This window comes from Rhineura floridana, chromosome 13 (assembly GCF_030035675.1).
Source record: "Rhineura floridana isolate rRhiFlo1 chromosome 13, rRhiFlo1.hap2, whole genome shotgun sequence".
NCBI classification, from domain to species: domain Eukaryota; kingdom Metazoa; phylum Chordata; class Lepidosauria; order Squamata; family Rhineuridae; genus Rhineura; species Rhineura floridana.
The window spans coordinates 1,045,564-1,067,546 of NC_084492.1; the positions used below are offsets into that span (position 1 = coordinate 1,045,564).

General features: G+C 47.8%; 1 protein-coding gene across 3 annotated transcripts in view; it reads left to right on the forward strand.

Annotated features, from left to right (window-relative positions):
• The window catches only part of ATP6V0D1 (ATPase H+ transporting V0 subunit d1), a 42,403-nt gene that overhangs the window by 18,143 nt on the left and 2,277 nt on the right, over positions 1–21,983 (forward strand). For 2 of the 3 annotated variants that reach the window (XM_061593653.1, XM_061593656.1), the window contains exons 3-7: positions 4,764–4,942; positions 5,221–5,300; positions 9,462–9,539; positions 10,224–10,400; positions 20,634–20,711. In XM_061593653.1, coding sequence (XP_061449637.1) covers positions 4,764–4,942; positions 5,221–5,300; positions 9,462–9,539; positions 10,224–10,400; positions 20,634–20,711 — 592 coding nt within the window. Of the gene's footprint in view, positions 1–4,763; positions 4,943–5,220; positions 5,301–9,461; positions 9,540–10,223; positions 10,421–20,633; positions 20,712–21,983 lie in introns of all 3 variants that reach the window. The other variant, XM_061593654.1, reaches the window with a different exon arrangement.

Sequence of the window (21,983 nt, forward strand, 5' to 3'; positions counted from 1 at the left end):
GTCTTAAATAAATAAATAAAATAAGGAGCGTAAAAGCTGGCTGGTAAGTGGCACCGAGAGCCTTTATTGGTCTGGACCAAGAGTTGGCTGCTGAATTGGCCAAGGGCTCATAAGGTGGATGAAGAGGAAGAAGAGGAGGAGTGGCTTAAATATGGAGGCAGAGAGAGAGAGCCAGTGAAGGAACCTGTCATTCTTCTGCTCCTTGGATCTCAACTTTACAAACACTTTGAAAGTTAGGGTTAAATCCAGTGTCTGCTCTGAAGGTCAAACAAAGAAGTCTGAGCATGGTCCCAACTTCTCTGAAGAAATCTAGTTAAGCTGTGGGAACTTTGACTGTCCTGATAAGGTCTGGTCCTGATGCTCTCACAGCTGCAGTGAACGTGGCAGAGAAGTTGAGATCTTCTTGGTAAGTTCAGTGGTGCACCCTTGCTCCAGAATGCACTCTGCATGTTGGCTTCTGCTGAGTGCTGCAGGATTTGGCTGAGGTGAAGTGACTGTAGAGCGCTTCTGGTGCAGGCTTGATCAATCCAGCTTTTTAATTACCAGCGGAGAGTACAAGTGCTTGCTCCTGGGAGACAGTTCCTTGTTTGAAATCCTTTTTATGGTGGTTTTGCCTTGAAAGAACCTAGTAAATGTAATGTCACTCAGATGAAAACTTTTTATGGCTTCCTGAGAAGATAGTGAGCATGCAAGCCTTCCAAGCTAAAGTTGTATTGCAGCATCCATACCCGCTTTGTCCTCTTGACCCTGATTTTCTTGGGGGGTGTCTGTGTGCCTCTGCTTCTCTCACTTTGAAGAATGCAACAACCTTGGTGTGTCCTCTGAGTGGGGCTCTCTGGTTCTTGCAGCAGCAAAGTGCCTGCTGCGCTGCTGTGCAAGGCACCCAAGCAGGAGGGGCCTCTGTGGCTCTTTTGTGTCACACTGTAGCTGAGGCTGATGCCACCTCCTTGTTCCCTTTGACAGCGGCAGGGCAGCTTCCTGCAGACAGCAGTGTCGGCTCTGGCAGCTCATGCTTGTTCAGGCATTGCAGCCCCCCTTCTGAGCATGGGGTGCTCTGCCTGACCTTTGCTTCCAGAGTCACTGCCAACTATAAGGACTGCTTTTTTGGGGGGGGGAAGCCAAGCAAAGAAGATTCTTGTAGTGCCTACAGTTGAAGGGGGGCAGAGCCTGCTCTTCTGTGCCCAGTCTCTCTGAAAGAGCGGATCAGGTGGTAAGCCTATGTTTGGACTGCACCAGTTCAGACTGCAGGAGGGCTTCACTTTACTGATTCTCCATGCAAGGAATCCATGGTGCATAGGGAACTTGAGGAAGGGCCGTCACTCAGAGAACGTAAGAGCCCTGCAGCGGATGGATCAGGTCAAAGGGGCCCGCCTAGTCCAGCATCTTGTTCCCAACCAGGTGCCTCTTCTGGACCTGCATGCAGCAGCACCTCTCCCACATGATTCAAAGCAACTGGTATTCAGAGGCCTCCCGCCCTCAGTCCTGGAAGTTGTCTACAGGCATTATAGTCGTAGCCATGAATTGGCTGACCAGGCTGGGAGCAAACGCTATGTTTTGTGGGAAAATATGTGCCACATCAGGGTAGAGCAGCTGGTTGGCATGGAGAAAGCCCCAGTTCAGTCCTGCCAGCCTGGAGAGCCACTGCCAGTCAGTGTAGGCAATGCTGAGCTAGGCAGAGCAAAGGCAGGCAAGGTATGAGGCAGCTTCTTGGTTCCAATAGGAGAAGGGTCCTCTTGGACATCTAGATTTCTGGGTGAAGGAAGTTCTCTTGTATGGCAGGACATTCAGTCATGTGTGCCCCCCCCCAGCAGTCTGAAGTGGCACAATCTAATCTCAGGTGGACCCCCGTCTGCTCTCTGAGAGCAGATCTTGATGTGTGAGGTAGGTCTGCCCCCTCCAGGCAACCCAGTTTTCACTTTCGCAGCAGCTCCTGTTGAGTTTTGCAGATGGAGCTCTGGAGCCAAAGAGGCTGGATGATCTTGAGGGGGCGGGCAAAGTTGAGGGGGGCTGAGCACACACCACATGCCTAATTCTAGAAGCAGAGCGAAACAGCGGTTGATCCACCACATCCTGATCTTCATTGCATAGGACCCCCTCAGGTTGATTCCTTCTGTGCTTTGGGAACAGCATCTGCGGGGCCATGCCTGTGGTGGGACTCCAGCAATGACTGCTCAGGGCTTTTTGAACTTCTGTGACCTCAGGCTAGGAGACTGGCCAGACTCCTGGTCTACAGCACGAAGGCATGGTTGTGCTTGCATCTGCTGGGGCTCCAGCCCCATTGGCCATGATCCTGTGTGTACACACAGAAAGGAAATGTGGCAGTCAGGATGGTGAGCAACAAGCATCTTGCGCAGGTGAGAGCAGAGAGTGGCCTGGCTTCTTCACCGTAAATGAATCTCAAGCTAGCAAAGAAGTGAGGAGGGTCTCCATTTGAGGCCGACAAAAGGAATAGTGTGCACTCCTGCTCTGTTAGCAGTCAAAGGACTCTTGCCTCCAGCAATAATCAGCAAGCTGCTCCCTGGTTTGCTCAGGGGGCCTCATTCCATTTGACATTCGATGGCGGTGGCGGCTGAGCCTTGTCTGTGGTCTTCTGCAAGCAGAGGCATCACAGGCTCTTCCACCCTGGGCAGCTGGCCATGTTGCACAACGCTGTGTGCAGAAGGAGGCTCACTGTTTGTAAGGAGGAAGTTTCTCCTTCCAGGTTCTTCTTCTAACAGCTTTGAGTAGTGCAAACTGGCTGCCAGCCACCTCCCAGCCCACTCAGATGCCTGTCAGGTTAGCTGAAAGGATCGTTTGAAGCATGTTGCAAGGAAGTAACAGGCATTAAGTGTACCTGCCGAACTGAAACCATTTCCTGGATCTGTCCTGTGTGGTTTTACTTAGGGGCTGGGACACTTTGCCAGCCGCTCTCTGTCCGTCTCATTGGTCCAAGGGAAAAGCCGCCTCTGGGAGGTTTCCTTTCCTTGCTCCCTTTGATCATTTCCTTCATCACTTCTCCTTTGGGTCCCCATCTGGGATTGTTGGGCCGCAATGGGCTTGAGGACTCGCTTTCCCTGCTGTCTCCTTCTGCTGTGGCTGAAGTGGCCTTGCTTTGTGGAAGGTAGATGTGGCTGTTCAGGCCCATTCCAGTCTGCACACGCTGAAATGCAGCATCTCCTAGGCTTCATTAAGTCCCTCAGTGCCAGACCCTCTGGGCCCTTAAAATTCCTGAAAGGGTTCAGGCATGTGCCCCAGTTAATCTGATCAGTGCCTCTTTCTCTGATTTGCGTATGTCAGAAGGATCTAGGGGTTTTATTAGACCACAAGCTACAGGTGAGCCAGCAGTGTGATACGGTGGGGAATACAGCTAAGTGCAGTTCAAGGTTGCATCGAGAGAAGTAGCGTCCAGATTGCAAGTAGTGACGGTCCCACAGGAATGCGATAAGCTGCCTTATACCAAGTCCAACCATTGGTCCATCTAACTCAGTCTTACCTTCACTGACTAGCAATAGCTCTCCAAGGGTTTCAGGCAGGGGACATTCCCAGCCCTACCTGGAGATACCATTGGGGACTGAAGTGGGGGCCTTCGGCACTGTCTGAACTGGCGGTGACTGACCAGGACCGAGACCTTGGGGGCCTTGTGGAGAGCTCAATGAAGATGTCAGCCCAGCGTGTGGCAGCCCTGAAAAAGGCAAATGCTCTGCTAGGGGTCCTTAGGAAAGGAATTCAACATAAAACTGCCAATATGGTCCCATTATATCAATTTGTGGCGTAGCCACGTTTGGAATACTGTACCACAGTTCTGGTCGTCTCACCTCAGGAAAGATACTGTACAGTTGGAAAAGGTTCAGAAATGAGCAACCAAAATGATCAAAGGGATGAAGCAACTTTCCTATGAGGAAAGGTTTCAGCATTTGGGCCTTCTTAAAGAAAAGGTGAGTAAGAGGTGACATGATAGAAGTGTGTAAAATTATGCATGGCATCAAAAAAGCAAATAGAGAAAAGTTTTTCTTCTCCCTCATCACATTAAAACTCATGGACATCCAACAAAGCCAAATGTTGGAAAATTCAGGACAGACGAAAGAAAGTCCTTCTTCACACACTGCATAGTTAAACTATGGAATTTGCTCCCACAAGAGGCAGTGATGGCCACCAACTAAGGGGACTTTAAAAGAGGATTAGACAAATTCAGTTACTACTAACCATGATGGCTGTGGTCTGCCGTCACGGGTAACGCGCTGTGCTAGATGCTGTATGATTTCAATTGCATTTTTACAGAAAGGCTGTTGACCAATGTTGGTGTGTGGCCCACAGTTTGGGAGCCCCTTGGCCAGGCTTTGGGAAGAACTTCCTTGTGGTGTAAGTTGTTCCATAGTGGAAACAGGCTGCCCAGGAAGGTGATGGACTCTTTTATTAGAGACTTTAAGCAGAGCCTGGATGACCATCTATTAAGGATACCAAAGAAGTGAATTTCAGGCCTTGGCAGAGGGTTGGATTACATGGGTTTTGAAGTCCTACTCTGATCACATGGTTTCTGTTCTTTACTTAATTATCTGACCAATGGTAAATGTAAAATCACTTGTAAACTGCCTTTGAATTTACAGATTAAAAGGAATTAAACAGATGCACACAACTCAATACACCCTCTTGCAGTACCGTCTTTTCAGTCCAGCTTGTCCTATAGTGAAGCCTTGGGGAGACCTACTTCAAATGAGGCTTAGACAAAGAGGTTTTATTTTCCCTTTGGCCTGCCACAGCAGTTGTCCTTCTTTGCTTCTTTTCAGGTACAGCTACATGATTGACAATGTCATCCTCCTGATCACTGGGACACTGCATCAGCGGTCCATTGCTGAACTGGTGCCCAAATGCCACCCCTTGGGAAGTTTTGAGCAGATGGAGGCGGTGAACATTGCGCAAACCCCAGCTGAGCTCTACAATGCCATTTTGGTAGACACTCCCCTCGGTGAGGAAGAGGTTGGGGTGGTTTAATGGCCTCTCGCTTCCACTCGGGAGTGTATTTATAAAGGGAGCCTTGTTATTTGAAGGAGGCTCGACACCCTTGGGTTTCTTGACGTGAAGGCTGCTTGGGAAATGCAGAAAGGCCTCTTGTGGAAATCGCTTGAACGGCTTGATGCTGAGGGCCAGGGGAGGATCTCCGAATTTGCACTGGCCACACAGAGTTGCTAGGCTGGTTAGGAAGGGAGGGACTTCTGCTCTGCTCACCCTTTCCTTGCCTTTCAGCTGCCTTTTTTCAAGACTGCATATCCGAACAGGACCTTGATGAAATGAACATTGAAATTATTCGAAACACGCTGTATAAGGTAAGGGAAGTTGGGAACTCCTTTCCTCAAATAAGAAGCTCATGAATTGATGGCAAATTGATTATGGTGGGGCCATTAAATATATTCCTTCTTCATTATTTATTTATCTCATTTATGAATCTTTTCCCATGAGGCATTCCAAAGTGGGGAAGGGTGGGATACAGATTTAATAAATAATATAAAGTCACTGAGTTGGGCAGGATGGGGTGGGTTAGTTTTTCTCCAGCGAGGTTTTGCTCAGGTACAGGATTTCTCTTCCCCCCCCCCCCCGCTCAGAGAACGATAGAGGTTGCAAGTGAAGCACAGTGTTGGGTACAGTGCAAGGTCTCTTTAACAAGTGAATGAGTGGGGTCTGCCTTTGCCATCCAAAGCACCCCTCTCCTTTTATCTGCTCTATCCATGGCAATGCTTTACAGCATGTGACGAGTTGAAACATAAAAGAGCGAGGCGAAGGCCTTCAGGAGGCAGCTGGGCCACCTGTCGGGTCTGCTTTAATTTGGATTCCTGTGTTGAGCAGGGGTTGGACTCCATGGCCTAAAGGCTCCTTCCAACTCTTCTACGGTTCTATAAGGTGTTTTGTGTTGCTTGAAATGGCCCCACTGATACTTGGGCATAGCTCTGAGCTAAAATGGATGAGGACTTGGAATTTTACAGTAATTTCAAGATCTTTGAGAGCAGCCTTCTGTCTTGTAAGTTGGGTTGGATTGTATTGAATTTGTTGGCTTGCTTTACCATTATTTAACTTGGGCTTTAATATTATGCATTTCTGCCCCAGGACCTTTGGATGAAGGGCAGACTGTGAATACAGTAAATAAAACAAATAAATGCCAGGCTGATTGGATTGCGAGAGCCAGTTGCAGCTGGTCCTGCTGGCAAAGTTTGCCCAGGTTGTTCCACACAAGGCCTCTCCCTCTCAAGTTCACTTCAGTGCCAACTTCTGCCTGGCAGAACTTCAGGAGAAGAGTGCAAAAGTTCCCTGCAGCCCACCCCTGATTAATGGACAACCTTGACTCTTGGTGATTGTAAATTTGTTTCTAACCTTTAAAATGCTCTCCTTGTAGGATTTTAATGCAACACTGTCACTCCTGTGAAATAATCACTAACATTGTTGGCTGAAACCGGGTGGAGTGGAGGGGAACAATTAGCACCTCATGTCAGGGTATGCATCTGCTGGGCTGTGAGCAGCCTTCCTGCTGCAGCTCTCCTGCCTGGCATCGTCTGGATTGAAGCAGATTGATCCCTTCTGAAATCAGAGGGTTTGTACATGGTGGTGCAATACTGCTGCGTGCCTATCACTCCATCTCACATGTCTGGCCTAGCATGGGGCTGGGATTGAGCAAAGGTGTTAAATGGCCCGAGATTCCCAAAGCATTCGAGGGTGGAATAGAGGAGAGGAATGCATGCAGAGAACTGACACTCTTGAAAGGCTCGCAGGTACCATGTAGTACATGACCATTGGGCCCATGCTTGTATTCACACGGATGACAGAAAGCCTTGGCTGTCCTGCATTTATGTAGGGATGAGGAGCCTGTGCACCCTAGATGAGGTAGCCGCACTCCAGCTCTTGTCAGCCCTAGCCAGCATAGCCCTTTGGCCCTGGGCAGCCATGATGGAGCGGTAGTCCAGTGGCATCTGGACAACCCCAGGTTCCCTGTCCCTGTGCTAAGAGATGCCAGAAGTCATAGTGCTGGTCAAGCCAGGTCCAGGCACCTTGATTTAAGGAGGACATTACTTACTAGACTGCAGGACTAGAACGAAGAGGTTGGAAATAGCACAAAGGTAGATTTCAGCTGAGTATTACGAATAGCTCCCTGCGTGAAGGTGGAACAGCCTGCCTCATTCATGGGAGGTGTTTAAGCAGAGGCTGGCATTGTGCTTTCTGACCCAGTAGTGTAGTGGACTAGATGGCTTCTGGGGTTCCTTCAAACTCTGATTCTCCGATGCCCCACGCGCACACACATACATGCAAAGCTGAAGGGGTTCTCCTTTTCCTGCAGCAGAAGGAGCGCACCTCGGGGGGGGGGGGTCCCTCCTGTCCCTTGCTCCGCTAGGAAGGACTGTGCAAATCAGCGACACCTTTCCCATTTCTGCCTGCCCAGCTCAGTGTGGTCAACTCCGCCCCAGGCTTGGAAACTTTTTCGGTCTGGCAGCTTCTCGTCTCATCTTTTGAAGTCCTTTGAAGGGAGTGGGGCTGGAGGACATGAGCATTTGGTGTAGTTCTTCCATAACTATGCCCTCCACCCCCCCTCCTCTGACTAGGGATGTTTGGCCCAGCATTGCTGGAGGAGGAGTCAGGAGGAGCAAAGACCCACCGGGAGTGTATGCATCTGTCTCCTCTTTTGCTGTGGAATCACATGTAGGGCCAGGAGCACTCACAGAGAGGGATGGGTGAGCTGGTGCACTCCAGTACCCCCACCAGCACCAAGATTACCCCACAGCGGAGTCAGAGGTTCTGGTGAGTTGGGGGCACGGAGATGGGGTGGGAGGCACAGCCAGTGTGTTCCCTCTGTCACGAACAGTATCCAGACTTTTGTCGGTAGACCTGACAGATTATATCTCTGGATTTGGGCGGTTGGTCGCAACCCTCTGTGCAACTGAGCAGGGACTTGGTCCTCAGCCTGCCGTGAGCTTCATTGGCAATCTTCTTCTCTCCTTGCCGTGGGAGAGACCCAGGCTGCAAGGCATAGGGCTTGATTCACAGAGGCTGAAGTGTACTGGGGAGCACATGAAGGACCTCTCAGGGGAGGGGCAGCAGCAGCGCTTCACTGCCCCAATCCCCCTGTCCCGGCCACTGTCCCAGCCCTGGAACTCAGGGCATAACAGGCCAGGTCCATCGTGGAAGGGAAGGAGGGCATGAACTCAGAAGGAGAGGAGGGGGAGTCCTCCACAGTCAAGGGAGAGCAGGGGGGGTGACATCCTTGATACTCTTCCTGGTGGAGGATTTCAGGGCCCCACTGCAAAGCCTGCAAGATTGTTTAAGTGGCCCCAGAGGGGAGCAAAAAGCAGGACGTGGGGCTTGCCCCCCCATGTGATGCCCAACATGTACCCATCAGCCATGGCCTGGGGGCACAAAACTTCCATTCCCTTAATATACCTTAGAGGTGCTAGTGGCTGTGGAAGGTCATCCTGGGAGGGGGTCAGGGTCAGACCCAACAGTGTAGCTGCTAAAATAATTATCCTCTTCTTGAAGAGACAGTGGAGAAACAGAAGGTGGTGCTAGGCCCCACTGCGGTCACTGCCCTGGTTTCAGATGCAGTGGTCCCTTGGGATGGGGAGAGATTGTCCCAGAATCCTGAGGACAAGGAAGCCAAGGCCATTCTGTGGAGAGCACGTGAAGGTTTGTTGTTGGCTCTCAGAACAGCTGCCTCGGCGTCCTTCATGGTCAGAGATTCTAGGTTATGGGTTAGAAGGCTCGTTGAGTGGTTGCCACAGGCTGGCAAACATCTCAAACAGGACTCAGCAAGGTGAAGGCAACTGCCTTCATGACAGGTGCCAGTCTAGATGCCATGCAGTTTGTGTCTAGCGCCATGGCCACTGACACTTCAGTCAGGTGTTGGCTGTGGCTGAAATTGTGAAATGTAGAATCAGAATCAGATTTGGCAACTGCACACTTCAAGCGTGTGACATTTCTTGGGGAAATGCTGTTTTACACAAGGGCCTAGTGGAAACCAAATATAAGAAAATATAACAAACCATTGGGCAGCCAATGAGAAGAGAGGCGGCAGCAGACAGAAGCTTCTTTCTCCAAAACCTCTCCTTGCCATGAGATTTGGCTGGCTGGTAGAGGAGTTGCTCAGAAGATGAGATGCCAGTTGGGCAGGCTTCCCCATTTTGTCCCTGAACTGGATGAGCTTTTGAGATGGGCTGCACGCAATCTGGATGCAGCCCACACAGAATTTCTCCTGCGTAACAAGTTGAAATGTTGAAATGAGTAGGACTTGGGCAGGGGTACAGTTGTGTTCCAGATCATTTCTTTTCCAGGAGAACCATCACATTACTTGCACCGTAACAATTTGGCAACTTTCTGGTGAGCCTGGTGCCTCCTGAGCGCAGAGCAGTTTTCATATCAAGCGGTTGTTTTTCTGTATGACTTGCTTCTTTAACATGACTGGCTGACTCTTTGACTCATGTGTTGGCTTGGTTCCCCCCGCCCCCATCCAGGCTTACCTTGAGTCCTTCTACAAGTTCTGCAAAATCCTGGGCGGCACAACTGCGGACACCATGTGCCCCATCTTGGAGGTAGGAGCCAGCTTACCCCCTGCTTGCATGGCTTGGCTTGGGGCCAGGCTCCTTGCGCTCTCATGCAGTCAACAGAGAAGCGCCTTCTGGTGCCTCTCTCTTCTGCCACAGTTGCCAAGAATTCCCACTTAAATGCTTTTAAAAGGCTGCGACTGTCCCTTTCAGAGGTCTGCCAAAGTTGCAACTTGAGCTTTTTCTGGAAATGGTTGTGGTTCTTCATTTGGCAGCTACAGAGATCTTTGAGTTGAAGTGTTCTCCCTTCCCTCCTTTCCTTCATGCATACAAAAATGGTTACCCACCTTCAGGATATGTTGGAAATCTTTTTTGAAAAAAGCCGATTAGATCATCTGTCTCTTTATCTCAGACAGAAGCTGGCCCCTTATTTGGGACAGTTGCTATGCTGTATTTCCTGAGCCTGTGATAAAACAAAAGACTGCAATTAGGGGTGCTTCATCAGGAAAGGAATTGCACTCTTTGCTATTGCAGTGTGGTGGCTTTCAAGTCCCAAGGGTTCAGTGTTGCAGCTGAGCAAAGTAACTTGCTGAAATCTGCCGCTTTGTCTTGGTATCTTTCTTTCTCCCCCTCCCCCCTTCAAAGGGGTTGAGCTTTGGGTGGTTGTGCTGCTGCTGCACTCTCAACAGATGGGCTTCTGCCCTTCCTCACTCGTCTCCCTTTTTCTTGCAGTTTGAAGCTGACAGAAGAGCCTTCATTATCACCATCAACTCTTTTGGCACTGAACTCTCCAAGGAGGATCGCGCGAAGCTCTTCCCCCACTGTGGGAAGCTCTATCCAGAGGGCCTGGCCCAGCTTGCCAGGGCAGATGACTACGAGCAGGTCAAAGCAGTGGCTGACTACTACCCTGTAAGCATCCTGGTTCTCAGGTGGGCAAGGGGAGGAGGACTGGAAGGGGTGGGGTGCATTCTGCTTATGGGACAGTCATAATGCTGTTAACCTGGAAGGTTCTGCAGCGTTGAAGTTTTGTGCCTCTCTCTCTAAGCCCTCTTGTCAGTGTCCTCCCAGTAAAGCGCAGAAGGGTCTTTCAGTAATTTCTTTATAGCACGACATGCCTACTGGTTGCTGTCTTGTTGCATGGGGTCCTGAGGCCTATCATAAAAACAGTGCTCCTAAAAGAGTACGACATTTTCCTAACATGCTCCGTCTGGCACCTTCCTTGACATCTTTTCGGCACAGGGAAAAGACTTAGATTTTTCCCCCCAGGCATTTGATAGAGTGAGATTATGTTGTGTTATTAGGGTGCTGCCAGAGCTTTCTGTGCCTATTATGGGGGTTATATTATGGTATTATATATTTATGTTATGTATTTATGTATTGTTTCAGTTCAGTTTCAGTTTATTGCATTTCGGCCATAAGCCATTGCAAAGTATACAATTAAAAAGGAAAAAACATACAAACATACATAAAATGGTTAAAATGCGTGAGATAGCTCAGTACGACAAAATTTTCCCCCTGACTTATCCCTTAAGGGCCTTGAGGTATGTAGCTCTCAATTTCCTTGCAGCCAAAGCGAAGTTGGCTGCTGCTTGCCTGGTAGATCTGTCTAAATCCGCCAGGAGAAGAAGCATTTGCTCTTCTGGAAACAAGTCCCTATGGGAGTTTGTGATTGGGGCTAAAAATTTCCTCCTTGGGTCATCATATAAAGGGCAGGTCAATAAGTAATGGGTTACGTCTTCGACCACCCCGCAACCTCGAATACACAATCGCTGGGAATAGGGGGTCTAGGAATATCTCCCCTCTAAGAAAGCAGATGGCATTGTTTGAAAACGGAGTTCTGTAAAGGCTTTCCGGAGGGGAGCACGTGTGAGTGTTTCGAAATATTGAGAAGTGGCATGGTTGGGTTTGAGAGCCGAGAACCATGGGGAGAAGGGAGAGGCAGCTATTGTGGCCCTGTCTTGGTTCGCATCGAAATCAAGGACTCTATTTCGAAGCGCATTGGGAGAAAAAGATAGTAGATTCTCCCAGTTAAGCTCATATGAAGACAATAGGGCTTGGCACCATTGTGCTCGGCTCTCTAGTTGGATCTGTTCCTGCCAACAAAGTCGGACCAAAGAGGATTCCTCCCTTTGAAGGATTCTCCTCCAGAATCTCATTTGTGCCAGGTCAACTTTGACCGCCAGAGAGGGCTGTCCTAATTCAGCTCTCAGATGGGCCGAGGGCACGCCGGGGGAAAACCCAGTGATCTGTCTCATATGAAGACAATAGGACTTGGCACCATTGTGCTTGGCTCTCTAGTTGGATCTGTTCCTGCCAACAAAGTCGGACCAAAGAGGATTCCTCCATTTGAAGGATTCTCCTCCAGAATCTCATTTGTGCCAGGTCAACTTTGACTGCCAGAGAGGGCTGTCCTAATTCAGCTCTCAGATGGGCTGAGGGCATGCCGGGGGAAAGCCCGGTGATCATTAAGGAGTTTTGGAACACCTCTAACCTCAGCTTAACCGTCGGGGCCCATAACTCTGCGCCATACAAGATCATTGGTAAGACCTTGGCCTGGTAAATTTTCAGCATGGGGTTTACCAATTGGCCCCTGCGCGAATAGAAGAAACGGCAAATTTGGCCAGAGATTCTGGCGTTTATCAGCTTAGTTTCCTCAGAATGCTGCTTCCAGATGGCATTGTGGCTGACATGCAGGCCTAGATACTTAAAAGAGTGTACTTTTTCTAATGGCTGCCCATTTATAGACCATCTGTGGGTAGATCTCCTATTTTTCCCACAAACCATAATTTTGGTTTTAAGGTGGTTTATTGCCAAGGAGTGTTCCTTGCACTACTCAGACAGCCTTGCCAACATTCTTTTCAGGCCAATTTCAGTTATTGATAGTAACGCAAGGTCATCTGCATAAAGCAGGATGGAAATCTTCCTTGCTCCAACGGCTGGGGGAAAGAAGACTGGGGAGGAAAGGGCTGGAACTAGCCCGTTCAGATAGAAATTAAATAACAAAGGGGCCAGCACACAGCCCTGTTTTACTCCCCTACCCACTGGGATTGGATGTGACAGGTCGCCATTTACACCTAGGCGTACCTGGAGGAAGTTTTCCTGGTGGAGTGACTTGATTAGCCAGAGAAGCCTTTTGTCCAAGTTTGATTGGTCCAACTTGGACCATAGGAGGTTTCTATCTATTGAATCAAACGCCATTGAGAGGTCCACAAATGCCACATAGAGTGAGTTTGATGGATCAGTGGTCGTCTTCTTAATTAAATGATGTAAGATAAACACCTGGTCTGTGGTGCTTCTTCCTTTCCGGAAGCCTGCTTGCTCTTGGTGGATTACCTTGTTGTGGGCGTCCCATTGCAAAAGTTTGTTCAATAGATAGCGGGCATACAATTTAGAGGCTACATTAAGAAGGCTAATCAGCCTATAGTTTTGGGGGTCGGTGGGATCCCCCTTTTTATATATCGGAACTATAATGCTGGTACGCCATCCCTTTGGGATATTGGCAGTAGAATTAATCACTGAGAAAAGAGTTGCTAAAATAGGGGTCCACCAAGAGGCTTCCGCCAGATAGATCTCCGGTGGAAGCATATCCTCCCCAGGAGCCTTACCCGGCCTAAGGGTTGCTATTAGCTCCTCGATCTCAAGACAAGAGACGGGGGGCCAGATTGGTAAGGGAACGGGGGGCAGGCCTTCCTGGGAACTAGGAGAAGGAGGAGTAAGGGACTCAAAGATGGCGCGAAAATGCACCACCCAGGTATCCGGAAGGATGGGAAGGATGTTGACATAAGGGTTCTGGGAAAGCCCCTCATGAACTATTCTCCAAAATTCTGCGTCCTTATTTTGAGATAAGGCAAGGCCGAGTGCGCGCCAATTTTCGGCAACAAAGGCCTGCTTCTTGTCCCTTAGCAGGGCCTTATATTGCTTTTTAATTTGGATCAGAAGCTCGATCGTCTCAGGTGATGGATCACGTCGTACCAACCTCATGTGGGCCTGTATTTCTTTTTTCTTAGCTCTACACTCTACGTCGTACCATGACCTTGGGTTTGCTAGGTGTTGTTTATGTTCATTGGTAGTTACCAGGGATTTCAAACCTTCTACAATCTGTCTATAAGAGTTGTGAACAGTTGACAGGCTAGCCACAGCTGACTGGCGAGCATCTAACGTGGGCTGAGTCCGCAGGTGCTGGGAAACGTTAAAGCCTATAGAAATCAACCATTTAAGTCAGGTGATGCTGAAGAGGCAGCCTACAAGAGGGTTTGGGGGCGGGTGTGGTATCTGGTGAGTTGTATTTAACGATAGCCTAAGTGGGAGATGGTCACTATCGGCTCGGAAGTCAACAAAGACTTCCTTGACCAAGAGGCCCAAGGTTAGAGAGCCCAAGAAATAGTCCACAACACTCGCCCCTTTATCTGTGATGTAAGTGAAGAAGCCCCCAGAGGAGTCGAGCGCTGAGCCGTTTAGGCACAAGAGCTGGAAATTGGCTAACCATTGTACCAGGGCTTGCCCATTTCTATTTACTGTTTTGTCCCATGATTGTCTCTCAAACTGAGTTGCAGATACTGTGGCGGGCCAGGGATCAATGCCGAGAGTCTTAGTGGAGCCTGTTCGAGCATTGAAATCACCACAGATAAGGAGCTGGTGAGAGGGATATTGGCTTAGCAAGCCTTCAATGTAAGCCTCCATTTCCCACCACATGGACGATGATCGGCCATGTGGCAAAGGGGGGAAGTATACATTGAGGCAGATGATGGGAGGTAAGCCCAGAATGGAAAGGGTTAATGTTAGACAAATATCTGGGGAAGTGCCCGATGGCATGGCTGCATAAATGTTGATAGCTGTAGTGACCAGAGTTGCTAGGCCCCCACTCCCCCGGCCCTTGGCAAAGGTCTTTTTTGCAGGTTTCTCCCACACTTTGTATCCCTGTAGAGAGGGGGCAGCGGGGTCTAAGAGCCAGGTTTCTTGTAGGCAGATAATTTGAAAAAGTTGGAGGTAGTCAAGAAACTCTTGGTCATTTAACTTGTTCCTCCATCCAGCTATGTTCCATGACAAAAAGCTCGCAAAGGAGGGTGAGTAGTGGGCTACATCCTTCGGGGGGCAAGTTGAGAAGGGCATGGGGGCGGGGTCTAGTTTTGAGTGCTCAGAGGCCACATTTGGCTGAGCATTCGCGTCAATTGATGAAATGTCGAGACGGAAGCTCGAGTTTGGATGCTGCGTTGCCCGGTCTCCTGGTAAATTTGAATCCGAACAGTCCAATATATCCACCGTTATCCAAGACTCCCCAGCAGAATTTAATCTCTCATGGGGGGGGGGGCTAGGAAGCTGTCTGGAGAGGTTTTAGTGATTTTAGAGGTCGATGAGCTACAAATCACTAAAACAAGGTATTTAATCAAAGGCATTTGGTCAAGAGAGGAGAGAGGGAATATGAATGTTACTTGCTGTGCTCGTGACCGGAACCGGAAGCCTATGTATTGTTGTTGTTATAATATACCTTCAGGTTGATTATGACTTATGGCGACCCTTTGAATCAGCGACCTCCAGTAGCATCTGTTGTGAACCACCCTGTTCAGATTTTGTAAGCTCGGGTCTGTGGCTTCCTTTATGGAATCAATCCATCTCTTGTTTGGTCTTCCTCTTTTTCAACTCCCTTCTGTTTTTCCCAGCATTATTGTCTTTTCTAGTGAATCATGTCTTCTCATGATGTGTCATCCAAAGTATGATAGCCTCAGTTTCATCATTTTAGCTTCTAGTGATAGTTCTGGTTTAATTTGTTCTAACACCCAAGTATTTGTCTTTTTTGCAGTCCATGGTATCCGCAAAGCTCTCCTTCAACACCACATTTCAGATGAGTTCATTTTTCTCTTACCTGCTTTTTTCACTGTCCAACTTTCACATCCATACGTAGAGATAGGAAATACCATAGTCTGAATGATCCTGACTTTAGTGTTCAGTGATACATCTTTGCATTTGAGGACCTTTCCTAGTTCTCTCAGAGCTGCCCTCCCCAGTCCTAGCCTTCTTCTGATTTCTTGACTATTGTCTCCATTTTGGTTAATGACTGTGCCAAGGTATTGATAATCGTTGACAAGTTCAATGTCCTCATTGTCAACTGTAAAGTTACATAAATCTGTTGTCATTACTTTAGTCTTTTTGCCATTCAGCTATAGTCCTTCTTTTGGGCTTTCCTCTTTAACTTTCATCAGCATTCATTTCAAATCATTACTGGTTTCTGCTAGTAGTATGGTATTGTCTGCATATCTTAAATTATTGATATTTCTCCCTCCAATTTTCACACCTCCTTCATGTTGGTCCAATCCCGCTTTCTGTATGATATGTTCTGCATATAGAATAAACAAATAGGGTGATAAAATACACCTGTCTCACACCCTTTCCGATGGAGAACCAATCAGTTTCTCCACATTCTGTCCTTATAGTAGCCTCTTGTCCAGAGTGTAGGTTGTGCATCAGGACAATCAGATGCTGTGGCACCCCCATTTCTTTTAAAGCATTTCATAGTTTTTCATGACCTACACAGTCAAAGGCTTTGTTGTAATCTATGAAGCACAGGGTGATTTTCTTCTGAAATTCCTTGCTGTGTTCCATTATCCAACGTATGTTTGCGATATGATATCTGGTGCCTCTTCCCTTTCTAAATCCAGCTTGGACGTCTGGCATTTCTCGCTCCATATATGGTAAGAGCCTTTGTTGTACAATCTTGAGCATTACTTTACCTGCAATAGCTCGACAATTATTGCATTCCCTTGGATCTTCTTTCTTTTGGAAATGGGATGTATATTGAACGCTTCCAGTCTGTGGGCCATTGTTTAGTTTTCCATATTTCTGGACAATTTTCTGTCAAAATTTGGACAGATTCAGTCTCAGTAGCTTGTAGCAACTCTATTGGTATGCCATCTATTCCTGGTGGTTTGTTTCTTCCAAGTATTTTAAGAGTAGCTTCCACCTCACATTCTAAAATTTCTGATACTTCATCACATGGTTCCTCCATGAATGAATCTGTCATCCTGGCGTCTCTTTTATAAAATTCTTCAGTGTATTGCTTCCATCTTCCTTTTATTTTATCTTGGTCAGTAACTGTGTGCCCCTGTTGATGATTATTCAACATCCCTACTCTTGGTTTAAATTTCCCTTTAATTTCTCTAATTGTTTGGAATAGGGCTCTTGTTCTAACCTTTTTGTTGTCCTATTTCTATACAATAACTATTGTAATAGTTCTCTTTGTCCCTATGTACTAATTGTTGTATTTAGGGTTCTAACTGTGTTTCTATCCCTTTTTGTTTTTGCTTTCCTTTTGTTTCTTCAGTCATCCACTGACGTCTTTCTCTCTTTTTAACTAGAGGTATTGTCTTTCTGCAGTCTTCCCTGATAATGTCTGTGACTTCACTCCATAGTTCTTCTGGTTCTCTGTCAACTAAATTCAAAGCCCCTGTGCCTTGCTTGATCTTTATATTCTTCTGGGATGTTATTTAAATTGTATTTTGGCATTATGATTGCTTTGTTGGTCTTCTTTAGCTTTACTCTGATTTTCGATACGACCAGTTCATGATCGGTACCACAGTCTGCTCCTGATCTTGTTTTTACAGAAAGTATGGAACTTCTCCATCTTCTGCTACCAATTATATAATCAATTTGATTCCTGTATTGACCATTTGGTGATGTCCATGTGTACAGTTGTTTTTTCGGTTGCTCAAAAATGTGTTTGCAAGAAACAAATTATTGGTTTCACAGCATTCAGCACATCTTTCCCCTGCTTCATTTCTATCTCCTAAGCCTCATTTCCCCACAATTCCTAGTTCTTCTCTGTTCCCTACTCTTGCATTCTAGTCCCCCATTATTATCAGCACATCTTGTTTTGGTGTGTGATCAATTTCCTCCTGTACTTCTGTGTAAAATCTCTCCAATTCCTCTTCTTCTGCATTTGCCGTTGGAGCATAGACTTCGATGATGGTTATGTTAATAGGTTTCCCATTAAATCTCATTGATATCACTTGCTCAGACCTTGTGTTGTAGCTCCTAATTGCTTTTGCTACATCACTTCTCACTATTAAAGCAAACCTGTTTCTTCTTGATTTCTCATTTCCTGCATAAAACGCTTTGTAGTTACCCGATTGAAAATGTCCCATTCCCGTCCATTTTAGTTCACTCACACCAAGTATTGTAATGTTGATGCATTCCATTTCTTGCTTGACAATTTCTAACTTTCCCTGGTTTATGCTTCTCACATTCCATGTTCCTATTGTGTGTGTCGTAAAACTCCGGACTCTCCTTTCGCATCTGTGCGCATCAGCCTCTGGGCTTCCTTTCGACTTTGACCCCTTCTGCATCATTAGTCACAGCACTACTCGTACTTGTCCTTTGTTCCTCCCCAGTAGCTTGGTGAGTGCCTTCTGACCTGGGGGGTCTCATCTTCCAGCACTATCTCGTGTTGCATTTTGGATACTCTGTTCATAGGGTTTTCGTGGTAAGAGGTATTCAGAGGTGGCTTACCGTTGCCTTCCTCTGAGTTTGGATACATCTTAGTCTGGTGTCTCAGCTTTGACTGTTCTGCCTTGGGTGCCCCTGCTAGGAGTCTAGCCTGTTGGTCTAGACTTCTGATGGCATTGCTCTCAGCTTCTTCGACACTCTCAAACCCCCTCACCACGTCAAGATGTGCATCCTAGAGGGAGTATTTATGTTTTAATGTGTTGAAAGTCACTTGGAGACCTTCAGGTAACAAGTGACTAACAAGTCTCATAAATAATAACAAATAATATTCAAATTGCAGTATTTTATCACTGAGGAGTTAATACCCTTCTCTCCTGCAAGCCTGGTGCTTTAAGCATCACAACTGATAAACACCTCTTCCCCCATGCTCCATATTTTTATTAGCTTGTTGTGAACTGTACCTTCAAAACATGTTAGATCTTTGAAAACCTCCTGGATGGCTGAGCACAGTTCATTGTTCCTCCCAAGCGGTGGTGCACAAGTGTCCTTCCACAACCCCTCCTTTTTTTAAAAAAAATTTTTAATGGTAAACATGATGAGCAAGGCTGTTCTCCCCCTCCCCTTGAGCCTCTTCATTCATGCTCTTGTTACTGTTTCACCCCTCTCCTCTTTTCCAGTTGCCTCTCAGCACCCCTGCAGCCTCCCCCTTCCCTTTAAGTCTTGTTCTTTTCTGCAACTATCTTTTATTTCTCTGGCTTGAGTGAGAAGAAGGGACTTAGACTCCTATTTAATAGCAGTTAATCCTACTGAGGTGTCCGGAGCACAGTCTTGTCATGTTTTGTTGGATGAGTTTCAGTTGGTTCAGTTCGAGGACGTGGACAAGGTGCTTGGACAGGTTCGTGCGACCACTTCGGTACTGGATCCTTGCCCCTCTTGGCTAATTAAAACTAGCAAGGAAGGAACAGTTGGCTGGGCCAAGGAAGTGATTAATGCCTCTTTACGAGAGGAAGTGGTCCCTGGCTGTCTGAAAGAGGCGGCAGTGAGACCACTCCTGAAAAAACCTTCCTTGGACCCAGAGGATTTCAGCAGCTACAGACCAGTAGCCAATGTTCCGTTCCTGGGCAAGATCCTGGAACGTGTGGTTGCTGACCAGCTCCAGGCGCTATTGGATGAAACCGATTATCTAGATCCATTTCAATCGGGGTTCAGGCCTGATTTCGGCACTGAGACTGCCTTGGTCACCCTGTTTGATGACCTATGTCGGGAGAGAGACAGAGGGAGTGTAACTCTGTTGATTCTCCTTGACCTCTCAGCGGCTTTTGATACCATTGACCATGGTATCCTTCTGGAGAGGCTTGCGGAATTGGGAGTTGGAGGCACTGCTTGGCAGTGGTTCCACTCCTACTTAGCGGGTCGTCTCCAGAAGATAGTGCTTGGGGAACATTGCTCGACACCGTGGGTTCTCCAATGTGGGGTCCCGCAGGGTTCGGTTCTGTCTCCCATGCTTTTTAACATTTATATGAAGCGGCTGGGGGTGGTCATCAGGAGTTTTGGAGTGCGTTGTCATCAGTATGCTGATGACACGCAGCTCTGCTTCTCCTTTACATCTTCTTCAGGTGAGGCAGTCGACGTGCTGAACCGTTGCCTGGCTGCGACAATGGACTGGATGAGAACTAACAAACTGAGACTCAATCCTGACAAGACTGAGATGCTGTTGGTGGATGGTTTCTCTGATCGGATGGTGGATATATACCCTGTCCTGGATGGGGTTACACTCCCCCTAAAGGAACAGGTGCGTAGTCTGGGAGTCATCTTAGACTCTTCCCTCACACTTGAGGCTCATGTAGCCTCGGTGGCCCGGAATGCGTTCTACCAACTTCGGTTGGTAGCCCAGCTACGTCCCTATCTGAGTAAGGAGGACCTCTCATCAGTGGTACATGCTATGGTAACCTTGCGTCTGGACTACTGCAATGCGCTTTACGTAGGGCTACCTTTGAAGACGATTCGGAAGCTATAGCTAGTGCAAAATGCGGCGGCCAGACTGCTAACAAGAACTAAGCGGTCTGAGCATATAACACCTGTGCTAGCCCGTTTGCACTGGCTTCCAATATGCTTCTGGGTCAGATTCAAAGTGTTGGTACTTACCTATAAAGCCTTATACGGCGCGGGACCACGATATCTGTCGGAACGCCTCTCCCGATATGAACCGGCCCGTACACTACGGTCTACTACGAAGGCCCTCCTCCGGGTTCCGACTCATAGGGAAGCCCGGAGAGTGGTGACAAGATCTAGGGCCTTCTCAGTGGTGGCCCCCGAACTATGGAATGGTCTTTCTGAGGAGGTGCGCCTGGCGCCGACACTATCATCTTTTCGGCGCCAGGTTAAAACCTTTCTCTTCTCTGAGGCATTTTAATTCCTGTTAATTCTAAATTATTATATTTTGATTTTAGACTGTACAGTTTTGTGTACAGTTTTATATTGTGATATACTGTATTGTGTTATTTTTATTGTATTTTTAATGTTCACCGCCCAGAGAGCTGTTGCTAGTCGGGCGGTATATAAGCTCAATAAAATAAATAAAAATAAAAAAATAAGTTTATAATAGAAATGAAACAGTATTCTGGGCCCCTTCTGTTAGTACTCCTAGAATGGCTGACCAGGGACCTCTTGCTTCTCCCATTTTCTAATAGCTTTTCTCTCTTGCAGGAGTATAAACTGCTCTTTGAAGGAGCAGGTAGCAACCCAGGTGACAAGACACTTGAGGACAGATTCTTTGAGCATGAGGTGAGCAGGTCTTGATTGGTTGCCTTGATTGCATTATGAACTTGGACAGTGTAGGGAATACAGGGTCCATGGTGGACCACAGTCTGTGTGTCATTGGAGAGCACCTATTCACCAGAAAAATGTGTCCCAACAGTTCACTTTTCCAGTCTGGGGCAGGCAAACAGTCTTCCTCGAAAGAGTGCCCAGAACATATCTCTGCATTGACTGTTGCGTTTTCACACCCCAAGGAAAGAAGCTGCTTGTCGGTGTGACTGAAGGGTCGCATCTCTGCAGCCGCTTCTCCTCATGAGGAAGAGGGAGAACTGTGACAGCAAAAGGAAAGGCAGCAGCAGGGAGGGAGCCTGGAAGGGGGAAGCTCCCAGGGCAAACTTGGGCCAGGCGGTTTCCAGCACTGCGCTTGGGCCTCTGCTCACAGTCACTGCGTGGTCCGCAAGCCACAGCTGCTGAGGAGCCGCAGGCCTAGTGGGCGATGTGAGGTCATGTCAGGGAGGCAATTATTGTGCCCTAACTCTGGTTGCGACAGAGACGAACATCCGCCTATAGAGTGGACAAGCATGAGTGGCTGTGGGGTGGCAGGAACAGTGAAGCCGGAGCAGTCTGTGGGTCCAAGCCTCCAGGGCTGCTGGCGTGCCTCTCCTCCGGTTGCCCTCATTGTAGCCAGCCCTCAGTGTGTTCCTTGCTGTTTTATATGATGTTGTGTATTGTTTGGATATCTTGTCGGCTCCTCTTCAGTGAAAGCTGTTGGAGCTGCTTTCAGAATTGAACGGTAAAATAATAAAACCAGCAGAAGCTGCCTGGGTCAGACCATTGGTTCCTTTGGCTCAGTATTATCTGTACTGAGTGGCAGCAGCTCTCCAGGCTTTCACACAAGGGCCTTTCCCAGCCCTCTGCTGGGGACTGAAATGGAGACTTTCTGCATGCAAAGTGCACGCTCGAACCACTGCTCTGCAGCTTTTTCCTATACACAATAGAGTCATAAGTAAATCACAAGGCAGAGCGGATGAATCAAAGAAAATGCCAACATAAAACCATAAAAGGCCTTGCAGATAGAAAAAGTGTTTGCTTTGTGCCATAAAGGAAGCAAAGGCCCTGCTCTGCAACCCTTTGGAGACAGAATGGCTGGACCAGGACCTCAGAGGCTGATCTTGACAGCTGTGTTGGTTCGTGTGGGAAGAGGGTGACCTTTCCAGTGAAGTAGGGGGACCACAGCTCAGTGGCCAAGCATCCGCATTGCATGTAGGCTGCCTCAGTTCAGCCCCCAGCTAAAAGGAT